This window comes from Meriones unguiculatus, chromosome 2 (genome assembly GCF_030254825.1).
Source record: "Meriones unguiculatus strain TT.TT164.6M chromosome 2, Bangor_MerUng_6.1, whole genome shotgun sequence".
NCBI lineage: Eukaryota > Metazoa > Chordata > Mammalia > Rodentia > Muridae > Meriones > Meriones unguiculatus.
The window spans coordinates 111372597-111392453 of record NC_083350.1 but is presented as its reverse complement, the minus strand read 5'-3'; the positions used below and the strand labels follow the sequence as shown (position 1 = coordinate 111392453).

The window sequence follows — 19857 nt, the reverse complement described above, 5'->3', positions numbered from 1 at the left end:
TATGTAAAATTATTTTGGTGTATATATTTGTCTGAAAGGTTCCCTTCATGTTGAGGATTTAACCTAGTGTACTGTTTCTTTTTACACCTAGTTGAATTTTACATGCTAATCTTCCTTAAAAACTTACTGAATTATTTTGTCTGTTTACTTGTGTGGTAGAGTTCTAATGCAATGTATTTTTTATCTCACATAATGATATTAATTTATGTTTTTTTCTAGCTATCTTAAGACTTAAAAGGGCTAAGGTGTATGACTAGGCCAGCCCTTCGTCATGCTTGAATGCAAGGAACACCAGGACTTGTTGGTAGTAATTCCTAGTCTCCATTACCACATCACCCATGAAAAGAAGCTTGAGACTCTTAAATGGATTTTGGCCTGTTTTTCCTTTAATGTCTTCTGTGTCATCTTCATTTCAAATGATTCTGTCTGAATATAATTTCTTAATCAGTAACTCATTGGCTCATACCTTAAGAGTATTATCAACTTTCCAATGTGACATAAATCTTATATGTATTTAGAAAGTTAATTTCCTATAAAATATGTGACTAGTTTTTCTCAGTGAATCTTATAGCAGTTTCACTCTACATTTGGGTTTTGTAATACCTTTTATATACTTATAGAATCACTGATTTTAGCTGATGCTTGTTATTGTCTCTTACTTTATTTTAGGAACTTATTAGAAACTTAGATTTACAAATGGAGGAGGAAAGAACAATATTAAGTGAGCTGCAAGAAAAAGAAAAAGCACGTTTGCTAAACTTGAGGCATAACGCAGCTGTAAAAATTCAAGCTAAATACAGAGCATTAGTAACTTACCGAAAATATAACCCAATCATAAAAGAGCAAATAGAAAATAAGAAAAGGAAAGAGCAGGAGTGGAAAGAGAGGGAAGCAAAGATCCGACAGAAGGAGGAAGAAAGAAGAAAAAGAATTAAAGAGGAACAGAGGCTAGAGGAGGAAAGAAAGAATAAGATAATGGAGGAAAAGCGAAGGCGAGAAAGGGAATATGAAGAGAAAAAGAGCACCCTGAGACAAGAGAGAGAACAACAGAACAAGGAAAAAGTGCGACCTAGAGAAGATTGCCGCCAACTTCTAATCATTAGCTGTGCTTTAAAGGAGGGAAAAAGTAACGGCAAGCAGCAAGCTGCTGCAAATATGTCAAAAAATAAGAGTGCTGAAGAATTAGTGGACACCAGCTCGGAGAAGAAAGAAGATGCTTGTCTAGTTCAGCAATCCAACAAGAGAGAAAATGTGCATAAAGGACATAAACAGCTGACATTGAAAGAATCGATCGGAATAAAATTAAAACCAAGACAGACAGTTTTAGCAGAATTAAAGATGAATGAAAAAAACGAAAATTCACCTAAGTTAAAAGTGGATGGAAATAGTGAGAACATATCAAAAAAACAATGTTCAGAAAATGTAGCTAACCAAGAAATTAACTTTACAAACATAGACCAGACAAAAGAATTTAAAAACTCAGACCTAAAGGAAAATGTGAATAAAGACTGCCTGGAGCAAGAAGTAAAGTGTCAAACTCAGAAAGAGGAAAGTGGGGAGCATGCCACCACGGAGAATGCAGGACAAGAAACCCAAGTCATGCTTGGATTCAATCCAGAAGCGAGCGAAGAGGACAATAATGAAGCACAGGAAGTCATCAAGGAAAATCAAGAGAGACTGGCTGAAAAGATAGGACAAAGAGCGACAATAGAGCAAGATGGATCATTGCATGAAGAGAATAATACTTCGGCTACTGCCATGCAAAAAGACCCACAGTCACTAATACTAGAAAATCCTGAACACGTAGAAAGAAATGTAATACTAGAAGACAAAGAGACAGACTTAAAATCAAAAAGAATTGAGGAAATACCAGAAGACAGTGTGTGCAGCTCTGATGCCATCTTTAACTCAGATGCCTCTGCGCACACAGAAGACAAGGCAGACCAGCAGTGTTCTGTCTCAGGCAAAGTCATGCCCAATGAAGAAACTGGTAACCACAGTTCCTTGGTCAGTGAAGAAGAGGAGGACTCTCCTAAGTCTGAAAGTAAAGAAATTGTGGAACAATGGAAGCCAGAGAAGGATGAAAGTGACAGTGCCCTGACCTGCTCTGTGTCACAGATAACAGTTTTATCTTTCATTGAGGAAAGGAGACTAGCTTGGATAAAATCATTTAAACCTTGGCCTGAAATCTTTGAACAAAATCAACTCAAGAAAATCACTAAAAGAAAGAAACTCGTGAGGTGTCCAGCAAATACAATGCCTCCTTTGGATTCATTAGCCATTCTCCAGCATGGCCCTTGGAATACTTTACAGCAGGTAGTTATAACTTAACAATAATATTGTTATACTGAATTAAAATTAACTGTCTGTAATGTCATTTTACCTTTATGATTTTATACATAAAAATTCCTCCTCTTAGTAAATTATTAGTGAAATACTAATGAAATATAGTTTCCTTTCAGAAGGCTTATATTTTTAAGATCTCAAATAAAGTTTTTCGGGGCCTTATCAATCTTAGCAATCCACAGAGCTTTGACTGATAGTTTTCAGTGTCTTGAGCACTTATTCAAATCCCTGTAGGAACATCTGACAGTTATGGCTGGAATTAGATAAGAACACTTAGTGCTTTTGAACTTCCAGAGTTTATTCTAGATTAGGGCCTACGCACTGTCTCCATTCACTTGAAAATAGCTCCTTCCGTGAGAGGTGCTGACAGGATGGAAGACCCTGTATTTCCTGCATGGAAATGTTATTTAACCATATGCCATTTAATTGTAATACACAGATGCGGGAAACATGGCATAGTTTTCTTTAACTGCTACTAATTTTCTGTTGTAGAGAATACAACATCAACCAAATTTAAGACATAGAAATTGATGTATAAGGATATTTTGATTATACAGTGCTTCAATAAAGTTAACAATTTTTATTGAACTGTGGCTTGAAAGTCAAATATATTCTTTAAATGTTATTTTAGAGGCATATATTTAAATCTCAGTTTTATCATTATTATTTATTACAATTTATTCACTTGGTATCTTGGCTGTGGCCCTATCTCTTATCTCCTCATAGTCCCACCCTCTCTCCCTCTTTTTCCCTCTATGCCCCTCCCCTAGCCCACTGATAGCTGAGGTCCTCCTCGCCTACTAGGAGGTCCTCCTAGCCTATCAGGTCTTATCAGGACTGTCTGGATTCTCTTTCTCTGTGGCCTAGTAAGGCCACCTCTCCAGGGGAAGGTTATCAAAGAGCCCCTGTTCTCATTACTAGGAAACCCATATGGAGACTGAACTGCCCATGGGCTACATCTGAGCACAGGGTCTAGGTCCTCTCCATGCATGGTCCTTGGTTGATTCATCAGTCTCTGAAGGCCCCTCTGGGCTCAGATATTTTGGCTTTGTTGTTCTCCTTGGGGAATTCTTGTCCTCTCCAGGTCCTTCTATATCCCTCTTCTTCCATAATATTCCCTGCACTCTGCCCAGAGTTTGGCTATGAGTCTCAGCATCTGCTTCAATACCCTGCTGCGTAGAGTCTTTCAGAGGCCTCCTGTCCTGTTTCCTGTCTTCTCCTACTTCAGATGTCTATCCTGTTTGCTCTTCTGAATGAGGATTAAGCCATTTCCCTTGGGACCTCCTTGTTGTTTACCTTCTTTAAGACTATAGATTTTAGTATGTTTATTCTATATTATATGGCTAAATCCACTTATAAGTGAGTATATACTATGTGTGTGTTTCTGCTTCTGGGTTATCTCACTCAGGATGATTTTTTTCTAGTTCCATCCATAGAACTGGTACCTTTCTCTTCTGTCAGTTTCCATGTGTGATGAGTAATTGTGTAGCTCAGCTCAGTAGCCTTAAATATTTTGTAGCATTTAAAATATATTATAACTCTGAAGATCTCTGGAAAACAAGTACCAGGGTTTTTATTATCTGAAATTTCTACCCTGATTCTATCTAATACTAGGCACCTGGAACTTGATTTTTAACTTCAAGGATGGTTAGGGTTCACCATGTCCAATTTATTCCAATACTTAAGTCAAACGCTAGAAGGACACAGTCTCAGCTCAAATCTATACTGCATAAAACTGATTTAATTCAATTACTCACCACACATGGAAACTGACAGGAGAGGCACCAGTTCCATCTATCAATGTGAAGGCAAAGCAGCACCATGTGTCAGGGAGAGATCCAGAGGAATGTCTCTTTGTGTCTCAGTTGTGTATTGGAGGCCAGCTTCTGGCATCATGTCCTCAAGATGGAAAGGAAGGAAAACTACCAGTGATCCTCTGTGTGTCGCCAGCTTCTAAGACAAGTATGGCCCGTCTTGTTCTCTGTGAGGGACCATGATTCTGAAGATTAAGTCACCAAAGGACACTAGTCTGAACATCATGAGGGTAGATGAGGCACACCCTCTATCTTAACAGGATGAGGCTGTGGACAGTGAGCCATTCACAAATGGCCCCAGATCTTCTAAGGCTCTTTTTCATTAAAACACATTTAATGCTTTCGTGTCTTTTTTACATTTTATGTTTTGTTTGCCCTTATTAAAAAAAAAATGTCAAGGTATTGCCATCGGGCGCACAGTGGCCTTAAACTCATAATACACCTGCCTCATCTTCCAAGTGCTGGGATCACAGACCTCACAGCCATAGGTTCTAGTCCTTTGTAGTGCTTCAGGTAATATGCCACTCAAGTGTTCTCCTACCAAGCTACCCCCAGTACTATATACCATTTTTATATAGATAGGTGCCAGGGAGATAAATGTATTAATAAATGATGCAGTATTTTATTCACTTGGTAAATTTTCATTTGTTTAATATATTTGTTTCTTTTGTTCACACCCTGATCTTTCTTGAGAACTCTTGTCAATTTCCACAAACGGAAAATTAACCCTGTTGACTTCTTTTAGAGCAGTGTTCTCAATGTGAGGCTCCCAACCCCTTTTGGTGTCTCACATCAGATATCTTGTATATCAGATACTTACATTACCATTCGTAACAGAAGTAAAATTAGTTATCAAGTAGCAACAAAATAATTTTATAATTGGGGGTTACCACAACAGGAAGAATTCTATCTAAACGGTCACAGCATGAGGAAGGTTGAGAACCACTGTTTTGGAGCAGTGCCTAATCATAAAATGCTAGGAAGGTCTTTTGTTCAATAGACTGAACAAACACTATCTTTTACTTAAGTCTCTGAAGTGATGTGGTTAGCATTGATGGGTAGGCTGATCTGTTTAGTGGTTTCTACAGGAGTTTACCATACTTCCCTGTAAAAGCAATTGATGCAAACTACAGTTTCCTTCAAAGCATCAAATACATTTTATAAAAGTGAAAAATATGTGCTAATATGTTGTGGAAATACTAAAATAGCATCAAATACCTGTTATTTTTTGTTTGTTTGTTTCCAGAAACTTTCTCTAATTTTCCTGTTGGACAGATAGCTAATTATTTTGTTTTATTTAACCACTGTAACTTTCCTACTTTGATTTTACAGTCATTTAGCTTCACATGTCTGTGCTTATCCTAATCTCTAGCACCATCTTTGGAAGGTTCTTCTGAAAGTGGTGAGGGATAAAACTGTACTTCTCCTTAGATTAAATTCAAGAATAATTTATAATTCAATTTCTAATATATTACAGCAATCTTGGGTCTTGCATATGAAGAGAGAGAGAGACAGAGATCACCTAGTTCAGAAAATATGTGTGATTAAATGATTACTAGTAATAATTATGAAGATAATGAAGTAGTCATAGGTGCTATAGGTTCATTCTCAAGCCAAAAGAGCTTGAGAACACAGACTCCCAAATGTTTTTATATTGTCCTTAACAGGAAAAGAAAATATGACTGCTATAAATATATTTGAGTTTTGCTACAAAATGACACAACTGATTTTTTTTTTTTATTTTGGACACATTTAGTCAAACATCTTTATTGCTTGCCAAAGAGTTTTGGACACATGATTACAAATTAAATATTGACTTTGAGTAATACAGAGCAATTTTAGGCATGTGATTACTATAACACATGTGTCAAACAATGAATATAAACTCTTATTTTGATGTCATACATTTTAAAAATTTTAGGACAGGTATAGGCTATGTTCTAGTATCACATAATTTTTTAATATTCAAAGAAATGGAAGGAATACTGTGAAACTGCTCATATGTAGTCAAAGGTGGGTGTCTCAAACAAGGTGCCAATATAACCTTCATTCATGGATTGTAATGACTTGAAACTACAGAAATTAGAGAGCTTGTCACTTCATAAGTAACTCGACTTGATGAGTCTACAGTTGACTGAAATAGGCATGTTATCAAATAAAGCAAAATAATATGTTCTATGGCCAATCAAGCATTATTATTTATTACATAGCTGGCTGTAATTGTCAAATTTTGATTTACTAAATTCTCAACTTAAATATTTTCATTTTCTAGTGCATGCCCACCTCTCTATAGAATTCATTGTTTGCATTTAAACCCAGTAAGTAGTGCATTTGTCATTGTTGCTTAAGTGGATGAAACCTTTTCATTCTGAAAAGAATGGAAAGGTAATTGGCTGCAAAAATAGCTTTAGGTAATGAATGCTTGATATACTCTGAGATGATTATGAAAGTAGAACCTTTGCTTACCCAAAATTTAAAAAATATATTATTACTAGTGCTGGCTAATCAAAAATAAGCCAGATGTTGTCTGTTATCTCCCAATGTATATCTTTGTCAGAGATCCAGGGATCTCACAGCTACTGCCAAACACATAGCATGGACCTCTATGCTGTATAATACACAGAAAAGTATTTCAAAGCCTAGAAAACAACTAAAATTTGCTAAAATGTAGGGAGAATATAAGGGGTTGTAATATTGCCTACATGTGTGTTACCTTTGAGCTCGAATTGATTGTGAGTGATTACACTGATTTATCTTGCTACACTGCAAGAATAAAAGACCAGATAGCTAGACATACACTGAGTTCCTAATAAAGGTAGGACTCAATATATACAATTATTTAGGTGAATTTTTGAAGAGCTTTGAAAAGCTATTCTATACTGTGGTGTTCAACAATGTCACTCACCACAGTGTTCTTGATACCTCCAGGTTACAGACATCACGTTTCAGGATTTGCCCGGCTGTAGTCTCTCTACACTGGCAGACTACTCAAATCTTCAGCTGCTGTCTCTTCGACGCTGTGGGTTAACTTCCTTGCACAGCCTGAGCCAATGCCAAAATCTTAAGTACATCGATGTACAGGCAAGTTGCTTATTCTACTATAACTTCCCAGACAACAAAAATCAAATGGATTCATGCTTATATTTTAGGAATGATAATTCTGAAGAAGCTGTAAAATAGCTTGATACACGGATGAGGCTTAAAGCGAGCACCACGGGCCTAGGTTGCTAGGGACTGAATGGAGAAGCTATTGATAACCTGAGCCAGAAATTGATGCTTTCATTTTGTAAGTGGTATGATGAGTGTACAAACAACAATGTTCTTTAAAATGGCATAAAAGCTGGCTATGTGAATTCCTGCTACTCTGAAGCCAGGTTGGCTGACCATTTCATATTGTGTTGACTTGGTGTCTTCTATGATTGTCACATCTGCTTGAGAATTAAAAAAAAAAAATTTTGAATTTTGCTGCCTTAACAAGGAGGTCTCAGATGTTAGACTATCTTGTGATTGTTCAAGGCTTTTTGTTGCCAAGACTGAGTGTTCAGACAGACATGTGCCAGTGCATATAAGCATCTGTTCACATCATGTAGCCCAGTGTTTCGATGGCTGCACTCTGAATTCATGTGGGAGGGAACCATATGTGTGCCAATATTTGGTTATCAGGTTTCGTGGAAAGTATCAAAGTAACGTTCCTTCGCAACCTACTACCATCTGTCTTCTCCTGATTCACATATAGAAAATAGGCTCATCAGTTTATGCCATTGGTTCAGGAACTTTGCATCTAAATCAGTATGTGGTAGAGGAACAGCTTCCCAGTGCACTTTCTCAGGTACATTGCAGAATCACGGTGCTCACAAGTCAGAAATGCAAAGAAAAATTGAAAGATATCCTCCCTCAGACATGAAGAAATAATGAGGAGGCCCAGGCTCAGTTAACCAACACATTTCCCATCTAAAAGTACCAGCAACATGATGAACAAATAATCCACTGTGTTCATTTGTATGGTTCAAAATATGTTGTCATATTGTCCTCTGTATTTTTAAAAAATATATTAGGCAAATGTATAAATAGCTAATTCTTTGTGTGATACTTAATTTTTTTCTCTGAATAGTATAGCTATGTGCATGGTTATTTTTATAACTTAGTGATTTATGTGTTGATTTAGACATTGTATCTCAACCTTAATTTTTTGAAAGGATTAAATATTACATTTATAAGACATTTAAATAAAATTATTGTGTTTGTTCTTTCTTTGCATTAGGAAAACCACATTGAGACTATCGATTGTGAAAATTTGGAAAATCTCTGTGTTGTTCTTCTTAATGAAAACCTGCTGACTTCTATTCATGGTTTTGATGGATGCACTAATATACAATGCCTTGAACTTTCACATAATAAGATCATGAGAATCAGTAAGAGCAATTTTAATATTTAAACATTTACTCTGCATGATTTTACTTTGTTTCATTCATTCATTTTTAATATCAGTCCCTCCAAGGCCTACAGAGATAATTTTATTGGATAAAAGTTGACTTTCAAGCATGAACACCTTAGTTTGGTCTCCAGAACCCATGTAAAAAATCCTAGGAAGCTGTGAGGGAGATGCCCGACGGGTAAAGCGCTTGCCGTTCAAGCATTAGGACCTGAGTTTGGATCAGAGAATCCATCTAAAGGCTACACAACTGTGGGAACCTACCTGTAATCCCAGTCACCAATGGAGGAGACAAGGGATCTTCAGTACAAGCTAGCTTGCAAGATTTGACTTCTCAGTGAGCTCTGGCTTCAATTGAGAGCTGTCTCTCAGTGGATAAGATGCAAGAGCAAATGCAGGATGATTCCCTCAACATCAGTCTTTGGCATTCACATGCACATGCATCCTCAGTGTTTTAACATGCATCCACGTATTTTAACATACATACAGCATGCACACTACACACACATGTGCACACACATGAGAAGTGAAAAACAAGTCATTTTTAGGAGTAATCATTTACAGTCTCAGTGTCAAGAAGGTAAAGACATTCAGATTCTTGTGCCAACCTGGCCTAAATAGTGCGTTACAATCCAATGAAGACACACATCATAAACACACACACACACTCCTTGATTTTACTATTTTGTTCCTATCTCTCTTCAGCAATTTTCTTTGTGCAAGGGGAAAGTTGGATTTAGATAGTATCCATCAGCCATTCCCCTCTATTTCTTTTTGGGAAAGAAAAACATCTTTGTTTTTAAAGGGCATCTATTTTTCAATCGTCTTAAAGGGCATCTTTTTAAAATATGATTCCCTCATTTTCTGGTCCTATGTTCATCTACCACATAATTTCAGACCACCAATTGATTTTCCCAAATGGAAAAACTGACACTGTTGCTTAATTTTGTTTTGAAATTCTAATGCAAGCACATATACAAGTAGTGAATTTTTTTAAATGAAAGTAATCACGTTTATAATGTAGTACTGTGTGGGCACACACTATAGTATTGGAGTGAAGTTAAAAAGCAAAAACAAGCTTTTTTTTTTTAATAAAAGAAGTGGCAGAATTGCTATTTTTATTGGCAGTGGTCCTTTGTGAGAATTTGTATAAGCAGTGGATTTCCTGGCACAGGTTATCTATAAGATTTATGTGAAAACTGCCACAGCTCTAATGGATGTGCCTGAGGTATCTCTGTAGTACAGAGCAAACAAGGCTAAGATGTCTCTGCTGTCTGTTGTTATACTGAGAAGGTTGTATTTATTGAGTGTGAGGAGACTGCACATTTGCAAGTGCTTTCCTGACAACTAGTGGGGTCTGTTTCTCATCTCTAGGAAAAACTTAGAAATTCTGGTCAAGCTAAGTAAAAAGATAAATTTCGTCATTTGGATGAAATATTACTCTTAACAACTCTCACAGAGGAGCACAAAAAATTGTGTAGTATTTATAAGTCAGCAAGTTACAATTCCACTGTATAATATTTCTTAAGGAGGTGAAGTAAAATTGGCAGGGAAACCACGCTATTTTATATTTTTGTTTCAAATTTACCTAGTTGCCAGTGCTTTGCTAAGCCCCCACCATCTTTGCTGCATTCACTCTAACTAGTCTTTACATTAGAAAATACCATTTTTAGGGCTTGAGAGATGGCTCAGGGGTTAAGAGCACTGGCTGCTCTTTCAGAGGACCCAGGTCCAATTCTCAGGCATACATGTGGTCAAAGACCAGTGAAATAAAAATAAATAAAGTTGTTATTTGACCATTCTTCTTAGATGTAACTGGACAAGAATAATGATCTTCTTATTAATCTGGTTCAAGCTATTCATTTGAAATTAAAATTAATTCACTACAAATTAAATAACACAATATAATAACTAGAAACACTACAAAGTGCTTAGATTAATTTCAAAATATGAGGTACTTCTTAAAAAGTAATGGTAAATTCAAGTGACAAAGCAGATTTTTTATCATTATTGAATTTTATATTTAAGTGTATTTACATGTAGTAGCTATGATAACATACTTTTTTCACTATCATACTTGAAATATACATTTGATTGTGAATTGAATGGCAGTGATAAGATTTCTGCATAACAAAGTACATATTATTTTAGTCAATGAAGTGAGTATGTAAGCACATTTTTTGGAGTAAGTGCTTTTGTACAAATTGTATAGTGATATAAAATACACTGTTTATGTTTTTATATCACTAGGAACACTTGGGACTGTTTGTAAAGACATTTCCATTGAATTGGAATTTGACACAATCTGGAGTTATTTGTGAATATTTAACAAAAGCAGACAAATTTTTATCACACTAGTCATTTGCTTTTTCTTTTATTATTTAAATTGTGTTTTCTTTTTCTTGAATTTTCTATTCGTAAGTTTAAATTGGTTGGCCTGCAGTTAAATGAGATGTTTTCGTATGATTTGTATAATTGGTGTCTCCTTTTGCCTAAAATTGGCAAAACTTTTGTTTTCAATTTGTGAGATGGAGAAATATTTCTGGAGTGAAAGTTTGTGACTGATCCTTAAAGTTTCAAAAATTGTCTTACAGAGAATCTTTGAGTTGTCTTGGAATTGTCTTCCTTTAAAAATAGGTAATGCTAATGAAAACCAGGTAATTTATAATCGAATATTCAAATTTTTTTTATTTTCATCTTGGTTCTTAACGTACTTCAACAGAAACATTAAAAAAAAACTTTGTGTTTTACAAAAAAGAAAGGTTTCTAGGTCTCATTTACAGAAAAACATATTTTAATGTAAGAGAAATAGGGAGCCTTTGCCTAAACAATTTAGTCATGTTCAGTTCACTTGCTGCTCATGTTGATACTATGAAGTAGGTACAAATGAATTTTCTTTTCCTACATGCACTTGAGAAAATCAAGTCCCAGATACTGGAGGAGGCCAGTTGAAATTACTCTGCTGACAAATGATGTTTACAGGATTTCATATTTGGAATTTACTCTATTACCTTCTTTTAAAATTGGTGGGTTTTCAAACCCTCAGCAGAGGGCAGGGAATCATATGAAAGAAGGGGAGTTTGATGTGGAAAGGATAGGAGCTCCACAAGGACCAAACATATCTGGGCACAGGGTCTTTTTTTTTTTCAATGCAGTTTATTCAGGAACCTTGAACAATCATCTGACCCTGGGGAAAGCCAGCCCACAGCTTAAATAGCCTCTGGGTAACCAGCCCCAGCATGTCACGTGGGTAATGCAGATAGGTCCACATACATGGAAGCAAGCCAGATCCTCAGCCTTAGCCAAATGTAGAGTTGTTCCTGACAGAGAGCATTCACCATCAGGAAGGTGGAAGGCGGAAACCAGCTCCATCTTTTTTTTTTTTTTTTTTTTTTTCAATGCAGTTTATTCAGGAACATTGAACAATCCTCAGACCCCGGGGAAAGCCAGCCCACAGCTTAAATAGCCTCTGGGTAGCCAACCCAGGCGTGCCACGGGGGCAATGCAGATAGGTCCACATACATGGAAGCAAGCCAGATCCTCGGCCTTAGCCAAATGTGGAGTTGTTCCTGACAGAGAGCACTCACCATCGGGAAGGTGGAAGGCGGAAACCAGCTCCATCTTTAAGGCATAGCATTCCGCAGCTCTCTACAGTTCCCCCTTTTTGTTTTAGACGCATCAGGCAAGAGTAGAGGTCTGATCTCTGATATTAGAAATAAATTGGGACTTTGTACAGATGTTCATTTAGGTGTCATCCAGCCAAAGAGCATCAGACCCGTCCGATACCTTTTACCATAAAAAGCTAAAATGATACGCTCAGGATGCGAGGCTAAGCACTGCACTCAGGGTCAGCCGCTTTGGACCCAGAGAAGAGCATGTCTGATTGCATGCGGGTTGATGCCCCAGGTCCAGCTCCATCTTTAAGGCGCGGCATTACGCAGCTCTCTACAGTTCCCCCTTTTTGTTTTAGACACATCAGGCAAGAGTAGAGGTCTGATCTCTGATATTAGAAATAAATTGGGACTTTGTACAGATGTTCATTTAGGTGTCATCCACCCAAAGAGCATCAGACCCGTCCGATACCTTTTTCTCAGAGGCGGGACCTGGGGCATCAACCTGCATGCAATCAGACATGCTCTTCTCTGGGTCCAAAGCGGCTGACCCTGAGTGCAGTGCTTAGCCTCGCATCCTGAGCGTAATATTTTAGCTTTTTATGGTAGCCAACCATGCTTGGGGAGACTGTCCTGCTTCAATGGCTGTCTTTTCTGAGATGGACACTCAACCAAAGACCATGAGAGTATAAAACTCTGCTCGGATGTGACCCGTGATAGCTCAGTAATCAATTGGTTTCCCATAGTAAGAGGAACAAGGACTATTTCTAACAGGAACTCAATGACTGGTTCTTTGACCTCCCCACCTCCCAAGGGAGGAGCAGTACTGTTAGGCCACAGAGGAGGACTTTGCAGCCAGTCCTGAAAATACCTGACAAAACGGAGTCATATGAAAGGGGAGGAGCTCCTCCCCTATCAGTGGATTTGGAAAGGGGCAGGGAGGAGATGAGGGAGGGAGGGTGGGATTGGGGAGGGAATGAGGGATACAGCTGGGATACAGAATTAACAAAATGTAACTAATGAGAAAAATAAAATTTAAAAAATGGTGGGTTTTTATGAGATTATATATAATAACATCTTACATCTGCAACACATCTCTTGAGCCTAAAGCTCAGAGTCATTGCGAAAGACATGACAAAAATATATTAACTTTTCTTCCAAAATAGGTTTTTGAGCTATTTTTTAAATTTCTTTTTTCCTTAGTATTTATTATAATTCACTTTTTTCCCCAACTGTAGCCACCCCCCTTGTCCCCTCCCAAACCCACCTTTCCATCTTTTTCTCTCCCATTCCACTCCCCAAGTCCACTGATAGGGGAGATCCTCCACCCCCTCCCTATGACCCTAGTCTATCAGGTCTCATCAGGACCGGCTGCATTGTCTTCCTCTTTGGCCTGGCATGTCTGCTCCTCCATCCGGGGGAGGTGGTCAAAGAACCAGCCTCTGAGTTCATGTCAGAGACAGACCCTGTACCCTTTGCTAGTGTACCCACTTGGAGACTGAACTGCCTTGGGCTACATATGTGCAGACGTTCTAGGTTATCTCCATGAATGGTCATCGGTGGGAGCATCGGTCTCAGAAAAAACCCCTAGGCCCTGATTTTTTTGTTCTGTTGCTCTCTTGTGGAGCTCCTGTTCCCTCCAGGTCTTTCTATCTTCCCCATCCCCCTTTTTTCCTGCACTCTGCCCAACGTTTGGCTATGAGTTCCAACAAATGCTTCTACCTTTCTTTTTTTTTATTTTTTTTATTTTTTATTTTTTTATTAGTTACATTTTATTAACCCTGTATCCCAGCCGTGTCCCGATCCCTCATTCCCTCCCAGTCCCTCCCTCCCTCCCTCATCTCCACCTTTCTGGGTAGAGTCTTTCATGGGCCTTCTGGGGTAGGCTATTTGAGTTATTAATGCCATGAAGTCTTGAGTCCACTAGATGGCACTAACTCACCTTTTGAAATACACACTGCCTCGGTTTGTTGTAAAAAGGGATTGTCTGGGGTTTGTCCATGTGGAGAAAAGGCTGACCCTAGATTTTCGCCTGATTCATGGCAAAATTATGGCAAGTATCCATAGTTTGTATAAGTTCCCCGACTTCTGTTTCAGTGTTTTTCTTTCTATACTTTATTTATAACACTTGAGGACTTTGAACTGAAACTGAAACTCTTTTTTCCTTTTTTTTTTTAATTTTCCATTTAGTTCTTTGTTCACTTTAAATCTCAGTCTTAGCCCCTTCCCTCCTCTCCTCCTGGTCCACCCTTTCCGTCTCCCCCTCATCCCCGAATTGGCCTTCCCCTCAGAAAAACACCCTCCCTCCCTCCAAACACCTACTCCAGCATATCCAGTCTCATCAGGCCTGAGTACTTCCTCTTTCTCAGTGTCCTGGCAAGGCAGTTGAAATTAAAACTCTTGAGCTCAGCTGAGCTATCTGTAGGTATGGATGAAAAGTCCCTGGACATAACCACCTTTGAAAAGCTGAGAAAACTCAGACTTCAACATTGTATTTAGTGAGTTTCCTGGCTACTTTCACATCTTTAGTCTTGCTATTTATTTCAGGATTTCTTTTAGGTGACAGGAAAGTCTCCATACTCAACCATCCAGGAATCCCTGCCTAGGGAATGGTGTCACCTACAATGAACAGGTCTTCTCTCACCAATTATTGTAATCAGGAATGTCACCTGAAAGAGAAACATTGCTTGAGTTCAAGCATACTCTCTAGGATCAGGAAGCTATAAAAGAGCCGTTTAGAGAATTTCGTTATGTAATAAAGTCAAGAACACTTTAGTAGCCCTTTATATTTATTATTGTTTCTGTCTTTTGAAAGCGTTTTTCTTTTTTTTTTTAATTTTGTGCCTTTTTGTTTTGTTTTTGATAGGGAAGAACAACTATCTGCTATTGTGACTAGAGAAGAATAATTTTTTTTTTAGGAGTGTAGGGGTATTGTTTTAGTGCCATTTCTTGTCTGTGCAGAAACTGAATATATTAATACATTTTTCCCTGAGAATATGCTTCTCTGGAAGATAACAGATTTGATTTCTGCAGATTTACAGTGACTTAATTTCTTGTTTTACTTTATATTCTTCAACAATGTAATACTTATCCTTTGGAAGTGCTGTTCTGCATATTTTAGGATTTTAGTGCCAGGGTGGTTCTTGTGACTCATAGGCGTTCTAGATGGGTAGGGCTGCTGGTTGCTTGCTCCTTTGGAAGATTGCATTGAACAGTTGGTATTATGAAAACTAATATTTAAGAAGAAGCCATTCAGATCAGATTCAGACCAGGGAACTCTGGGCCCAATGACTGAAATCCATGTTGTCAGCACTAGGGACATACTTTCCAACCTTGGCAGTCAACCAAAAGCAAAAGCAATAGACTATGTGTTTGGGGAGACTATTGAACACCCCTGACCAACAACTAAAGAATGCTTCTCATGCTGGGTATTGGGGTGTTTCTCACGTGTCTATTAAATCTTGGAGAGAATATTGTCAGCCCAGATAGGAAAAATGACATGTATCTGCATATGTATGTGATTTCTATGTATAAATACATATATAATTTACATGTAATATAATTTTTATAAATAATTAATAGAATTATTCCTTATAATTCTCATATATCCTTACTACTTTTTTTGCTGTTTTTCATACTTTTGTGTTTATCTCCTTCACCTTTCCCTAAAAAGCCTCCCTTTCCCATTTTTCTGACTAGATCGCTTGTACCTTGCATGTCCTTTCTCTATTCTTTTGATTCCTTTAACTTTTTCTCCTTTGAATATTTTTGCAAATATGATATTTTATTCATGCAAATTTAGAAATGGCTTGGTCAATTCAAGATATTATGTCTTTTTTATATTTTTAATTATTATTATTTATTACAATTCATTCACTTTGTATCCAGGCTATAGCCCCCGCCCTCTACTCCTCCCAGTCCCACCCTCCATCCCTCTTCCATCCTCATGTCCCTCCCCTAGTCCACTGACTGGGGAGGTCCTCCTCCCCTACTATCTGACCCTAGCCCATCAGGCCTCAGCAGGACTGTCTGGATCCTCTTTCTCTGTAGCCTAGTAAAGCCACCTTGCTAGGGCAGGTAAGCAAAGAGTAGACACCTTTACAATAAAGTTTTCTGTCTTAGACATTGTATCTGGTACATTCAAATCAGGTTTCATTTGGATATAGGGGACCATTGTACAGTGTGAAACAAACACTGAATACTTCTCATAAATAGCTCTGTTGGTTATATATTAATATCAAGAATATAAGAAAATAGGACATTTTCATTTGCTTATCTGGAATGTTATTAAATGTATTAAATGCTATTTAATGTATTAAAGTGTTGGAAGTTATAAGAGTTTCTGTGTGATGACTATTTTTCTAAACAAAATGATATGATAAATGATAGAAAGATCTGAAGGGAACAGGAGCTCCACAAGGAGAGCAACAAAACAAAAAGAATCTGGGCACAGGGGTCTTTTCTGAGACTGATACTCCAAACAAGGACTATTCATGGATATAACCTAGAACCCCTGCACAGATGTAGCTCATGGCAGTTCAGTGTCCACATGGGTTCCCTGGTAATGGGAACAGGGGCTGTCTCTGACATGAACTCAGTGGCCTGCTCTTTGATCACCTCCCCCTGAGGGGAGAACAGCCTTACCAGGCCACAGAAAAAGACAATGCAGCCAGTCCCGATAGGCTAGGGTCAGATGGAAGGCAAGGAAGACACACCTATTAGTGGACTTGGGGAGGGTCATGGGAGGAGAAGAGAGAGAGGGAGAGTGGGATGGGGAGGGGCTTACGGAGGGGGGTACAGCTGGGATACAAAGTGACTAAACTCTAATCAATAATAAATAAATAAATTTTAAAAATGTGAGCCATTGTTCACTTTTAACTCTAAATGTCTGAATTAACTGAAGGCAGCACTTATATTTTCCTAAGACTTCAGACCTCTAAAGGTGCTCAACAACGGTGGAAACTATGGAAATTTGATCATGTATGTAGTGTGTGGTGATCACTCAGGATGTGTGATATCTTCTTAAGCCTTTATCATTGACCTCTGAAATCTTTGAGCTCTTTGGTCATTACCAAAATACCCAAGCAGGTGTTTACTGATTAACATGATATTTTAATGAGCCTTGTTTATTTCTATAGCATATTAAATGTTTACCTAAAGTACATGAAATTCTCAGGAAGCAATATTTATAAATAAAAATTAATTAAAGTTAGTCTTGCATTTTACATTTGAAAATCAGTCTTCCATCTTCATCAGATGCACCAAACATATCATTGACTTCTTTCTGTTCTGTACTATGAAGAATTTGCTATTTTGCCTTCTCTTTCCACCTTAAAATCCATTCGTTTGATGGCAACAGGATACTAGCATCTCCTAAACCTCTGACACCTTCACTTAAATAGACATGAATAATCTTCACTGAAGAAGAGGAAATGTTTTAAAACTGACTTATGGTGGTTATAAAGAAATATACTCACTCTACAATAAGCACTCTTATCATGCATCAGAATGCACAATGATTAAGACACGAAAGACGCTAAGATTGTGTAAAAACCAATTTACACAGGGTACATATAGGGTAAAGTGTGGCAAGCGTTACTGGGAGGGCTACACATAATGTTGAGCTTAGACTCACAGTGAGGCTGTGCTGCAGCAATATTCATTTCTGTGAGAAGACCTTCCTAGGGTGGACTTGGATGCTTGTTTGTTTATTGTCCTCTCTTCTTTACTAAGCTAATCTGAATTCTCACCTCCATACCTTCTGTTTCATCAGCACTATATCCTGGTAATTTTCACAAACATTCTCTGAACAGCAACTATTTAGTTTGGTTGTTTTTAAAGTTTTTTTGTTTTTTTGTTTTTTTTTTTTTTTTTTTTTTTTTAGGTGTATGTGTCGGGGGGAGGTTAGAGTTGTGTTTGCAATGCTACTTTTACTTTAATTTGTTCACATTTCATAATGTATGACAGTTGCTTTCAAACTTTGAAAAACTGTGGTATGTGTTGTGTTTGGTCATATTTCATTTGGTAGTCTGGGATAATTATCTCACTGTATGCAAGCAGGTAGGCACAGCACTGGAGAGGTAGCTGTGAACTTACACGTGACTCACAATCAGGAGGCAGAAAGAGCCAACCGGGAATAGTGTGAGCTTTGAAACCTTAGAGCCCACCTTTCGTAGCACACCTCCTCCAGGACTATACCTCCCAATCATTCCAAAACAGCTCTACCCACTGAAAACCACATATTTAAACATATGAGCCTGCAGAGGCTGTTCTCATTGGAACCCACACAAAGGCTAGGTCAAGGATATCTCAGTGTTGAGGCCTAAAATGCCTTTACCCCATTAAATTGAAATCTTTTGGTAGATTTTAAACGTATTAAAATGCTTTATTTGACAGCGATTAAAACTAGGGTTTGTTTTACAGTTTGATATTGACTGATGAACCTAACATGTCTCCTGCTGATAGAATGTGAAGCATGGACCACACACCTGGGATAGAGCCTGGTGGCTTGCATTTTGAGGGAGGGGAGAGTGTGAGAAAAGAGTGCAGAAAGATAATGAAAGGCAAACGCAAAGGGTTCTGTCGGTCATTGAAAGAGAAGTTTTCTCCATTGCTAACAATCCACAATCTGTTATACCCATTTTCTTTTCTTTAACTTTTATTTTATTTTTAATTACAGTTTGTTCACATTGTATCCCAGCTGAAGCTCCCTCCTTCATCCCCTCCAAATCCCACCTTCCCTCCCTCTTCTTCTCCTATGCCCCTCCCCCAGTCCAATGATAGGGAGGACCTCCTCCCATTCCATCTAACCCTAGTTTATCAGGTCTCCTCAAGACTGGCTTCCTTGTCTTCCTCTGTGGAATGGTAAGGCTCCTCCCCCATTAAGGGAGGTGATCAAAGAGCCAGTCCCTGTTTTCATATCAGAGACAGTCCCTGTTCCCCTACTAGGGCATCCACACTGAGCTGCCATGGGCTATATCTGTGCAGGGGTTCTAGGTTTGCATCATACTATGTCTCAGGAACAATGTATAATACAAATGTGATATCAGGACCTTATCTTCCAGGTGGTCTAGAATCTTTGAAACATCTTCAGCAACTAACCGTGGACCATAATCAGTTAATTAGCACTAAAGGTCTTTGTGAAGTACCCACCATCGTTCACCTGGATTGCTCTCATAATCACCTTACTGAGGTTGATGGCATCGGAAATTGTGGATTGCTCCAAATAGTAAAGTTACAGGGAAACTACCTAAGAGAGGTAAATTATTTAAAGTAATTGATATGTGTAAATAACGCAATATATTTTTAACAAAAATGTCTACATGTCTAACAAACATTTTAAAAGCAATTTGAATAATATTTCTTTCTTTTTAAATTAATCAACTGTATGTTATTCCCACATCTCCTTTTTTACTTTTTAGCAGTTGGTAGCACATATTAATTACATGAAATCATGGGTTTCATTATAGTATTTCCATACATGTATATAAAATATTTTATATTGTATTTACAAAACATATTACTCTCTCCTGTCTACTTCCAACACCAGTTTATATATATATATATATATATGTTTTTTTTTCCTGTATGTGTGTGAGAGAGAGGGGGGAGAAAGGGAGAGGGACACAAAGAGACTTCCTGAGTTTCATTAGGG

General features: G+C 37.8%; 1 protein-coding gene across 3 annotated transcripts in view; it reads left to right on the top strand.

Annotated features, from left to right (window-relative positions):
• The window catches only part of Lrriq1 (leucine rich repeats and IQ motif containing 1), a 211703-nt gene that overhangs the window by 16478 nt on the left and 175368 nt on the right, over positions 1–19857 (top strand). For all 3 annotated transcript variants that reach the window (XM_060377971.1, XM_060377970.1, XM_060377972.1), the window contains exons 7-10: positions 670–2316; positions 7089–7241; positions 8422–8572; positions 19268–19461. In XM_060377971.1, coding sequence (XP_060233954.1) covers positions 670–2316; positions 7089–7241; positions 8422–8572; positions 19268–19461 — 2145 coding nt within the window. The remainder of the gene's footprint in view (positions 1–669; positions 2317–7088; positions 7242–8421; positions 8573–19267; positions 19462–19857) is intronic.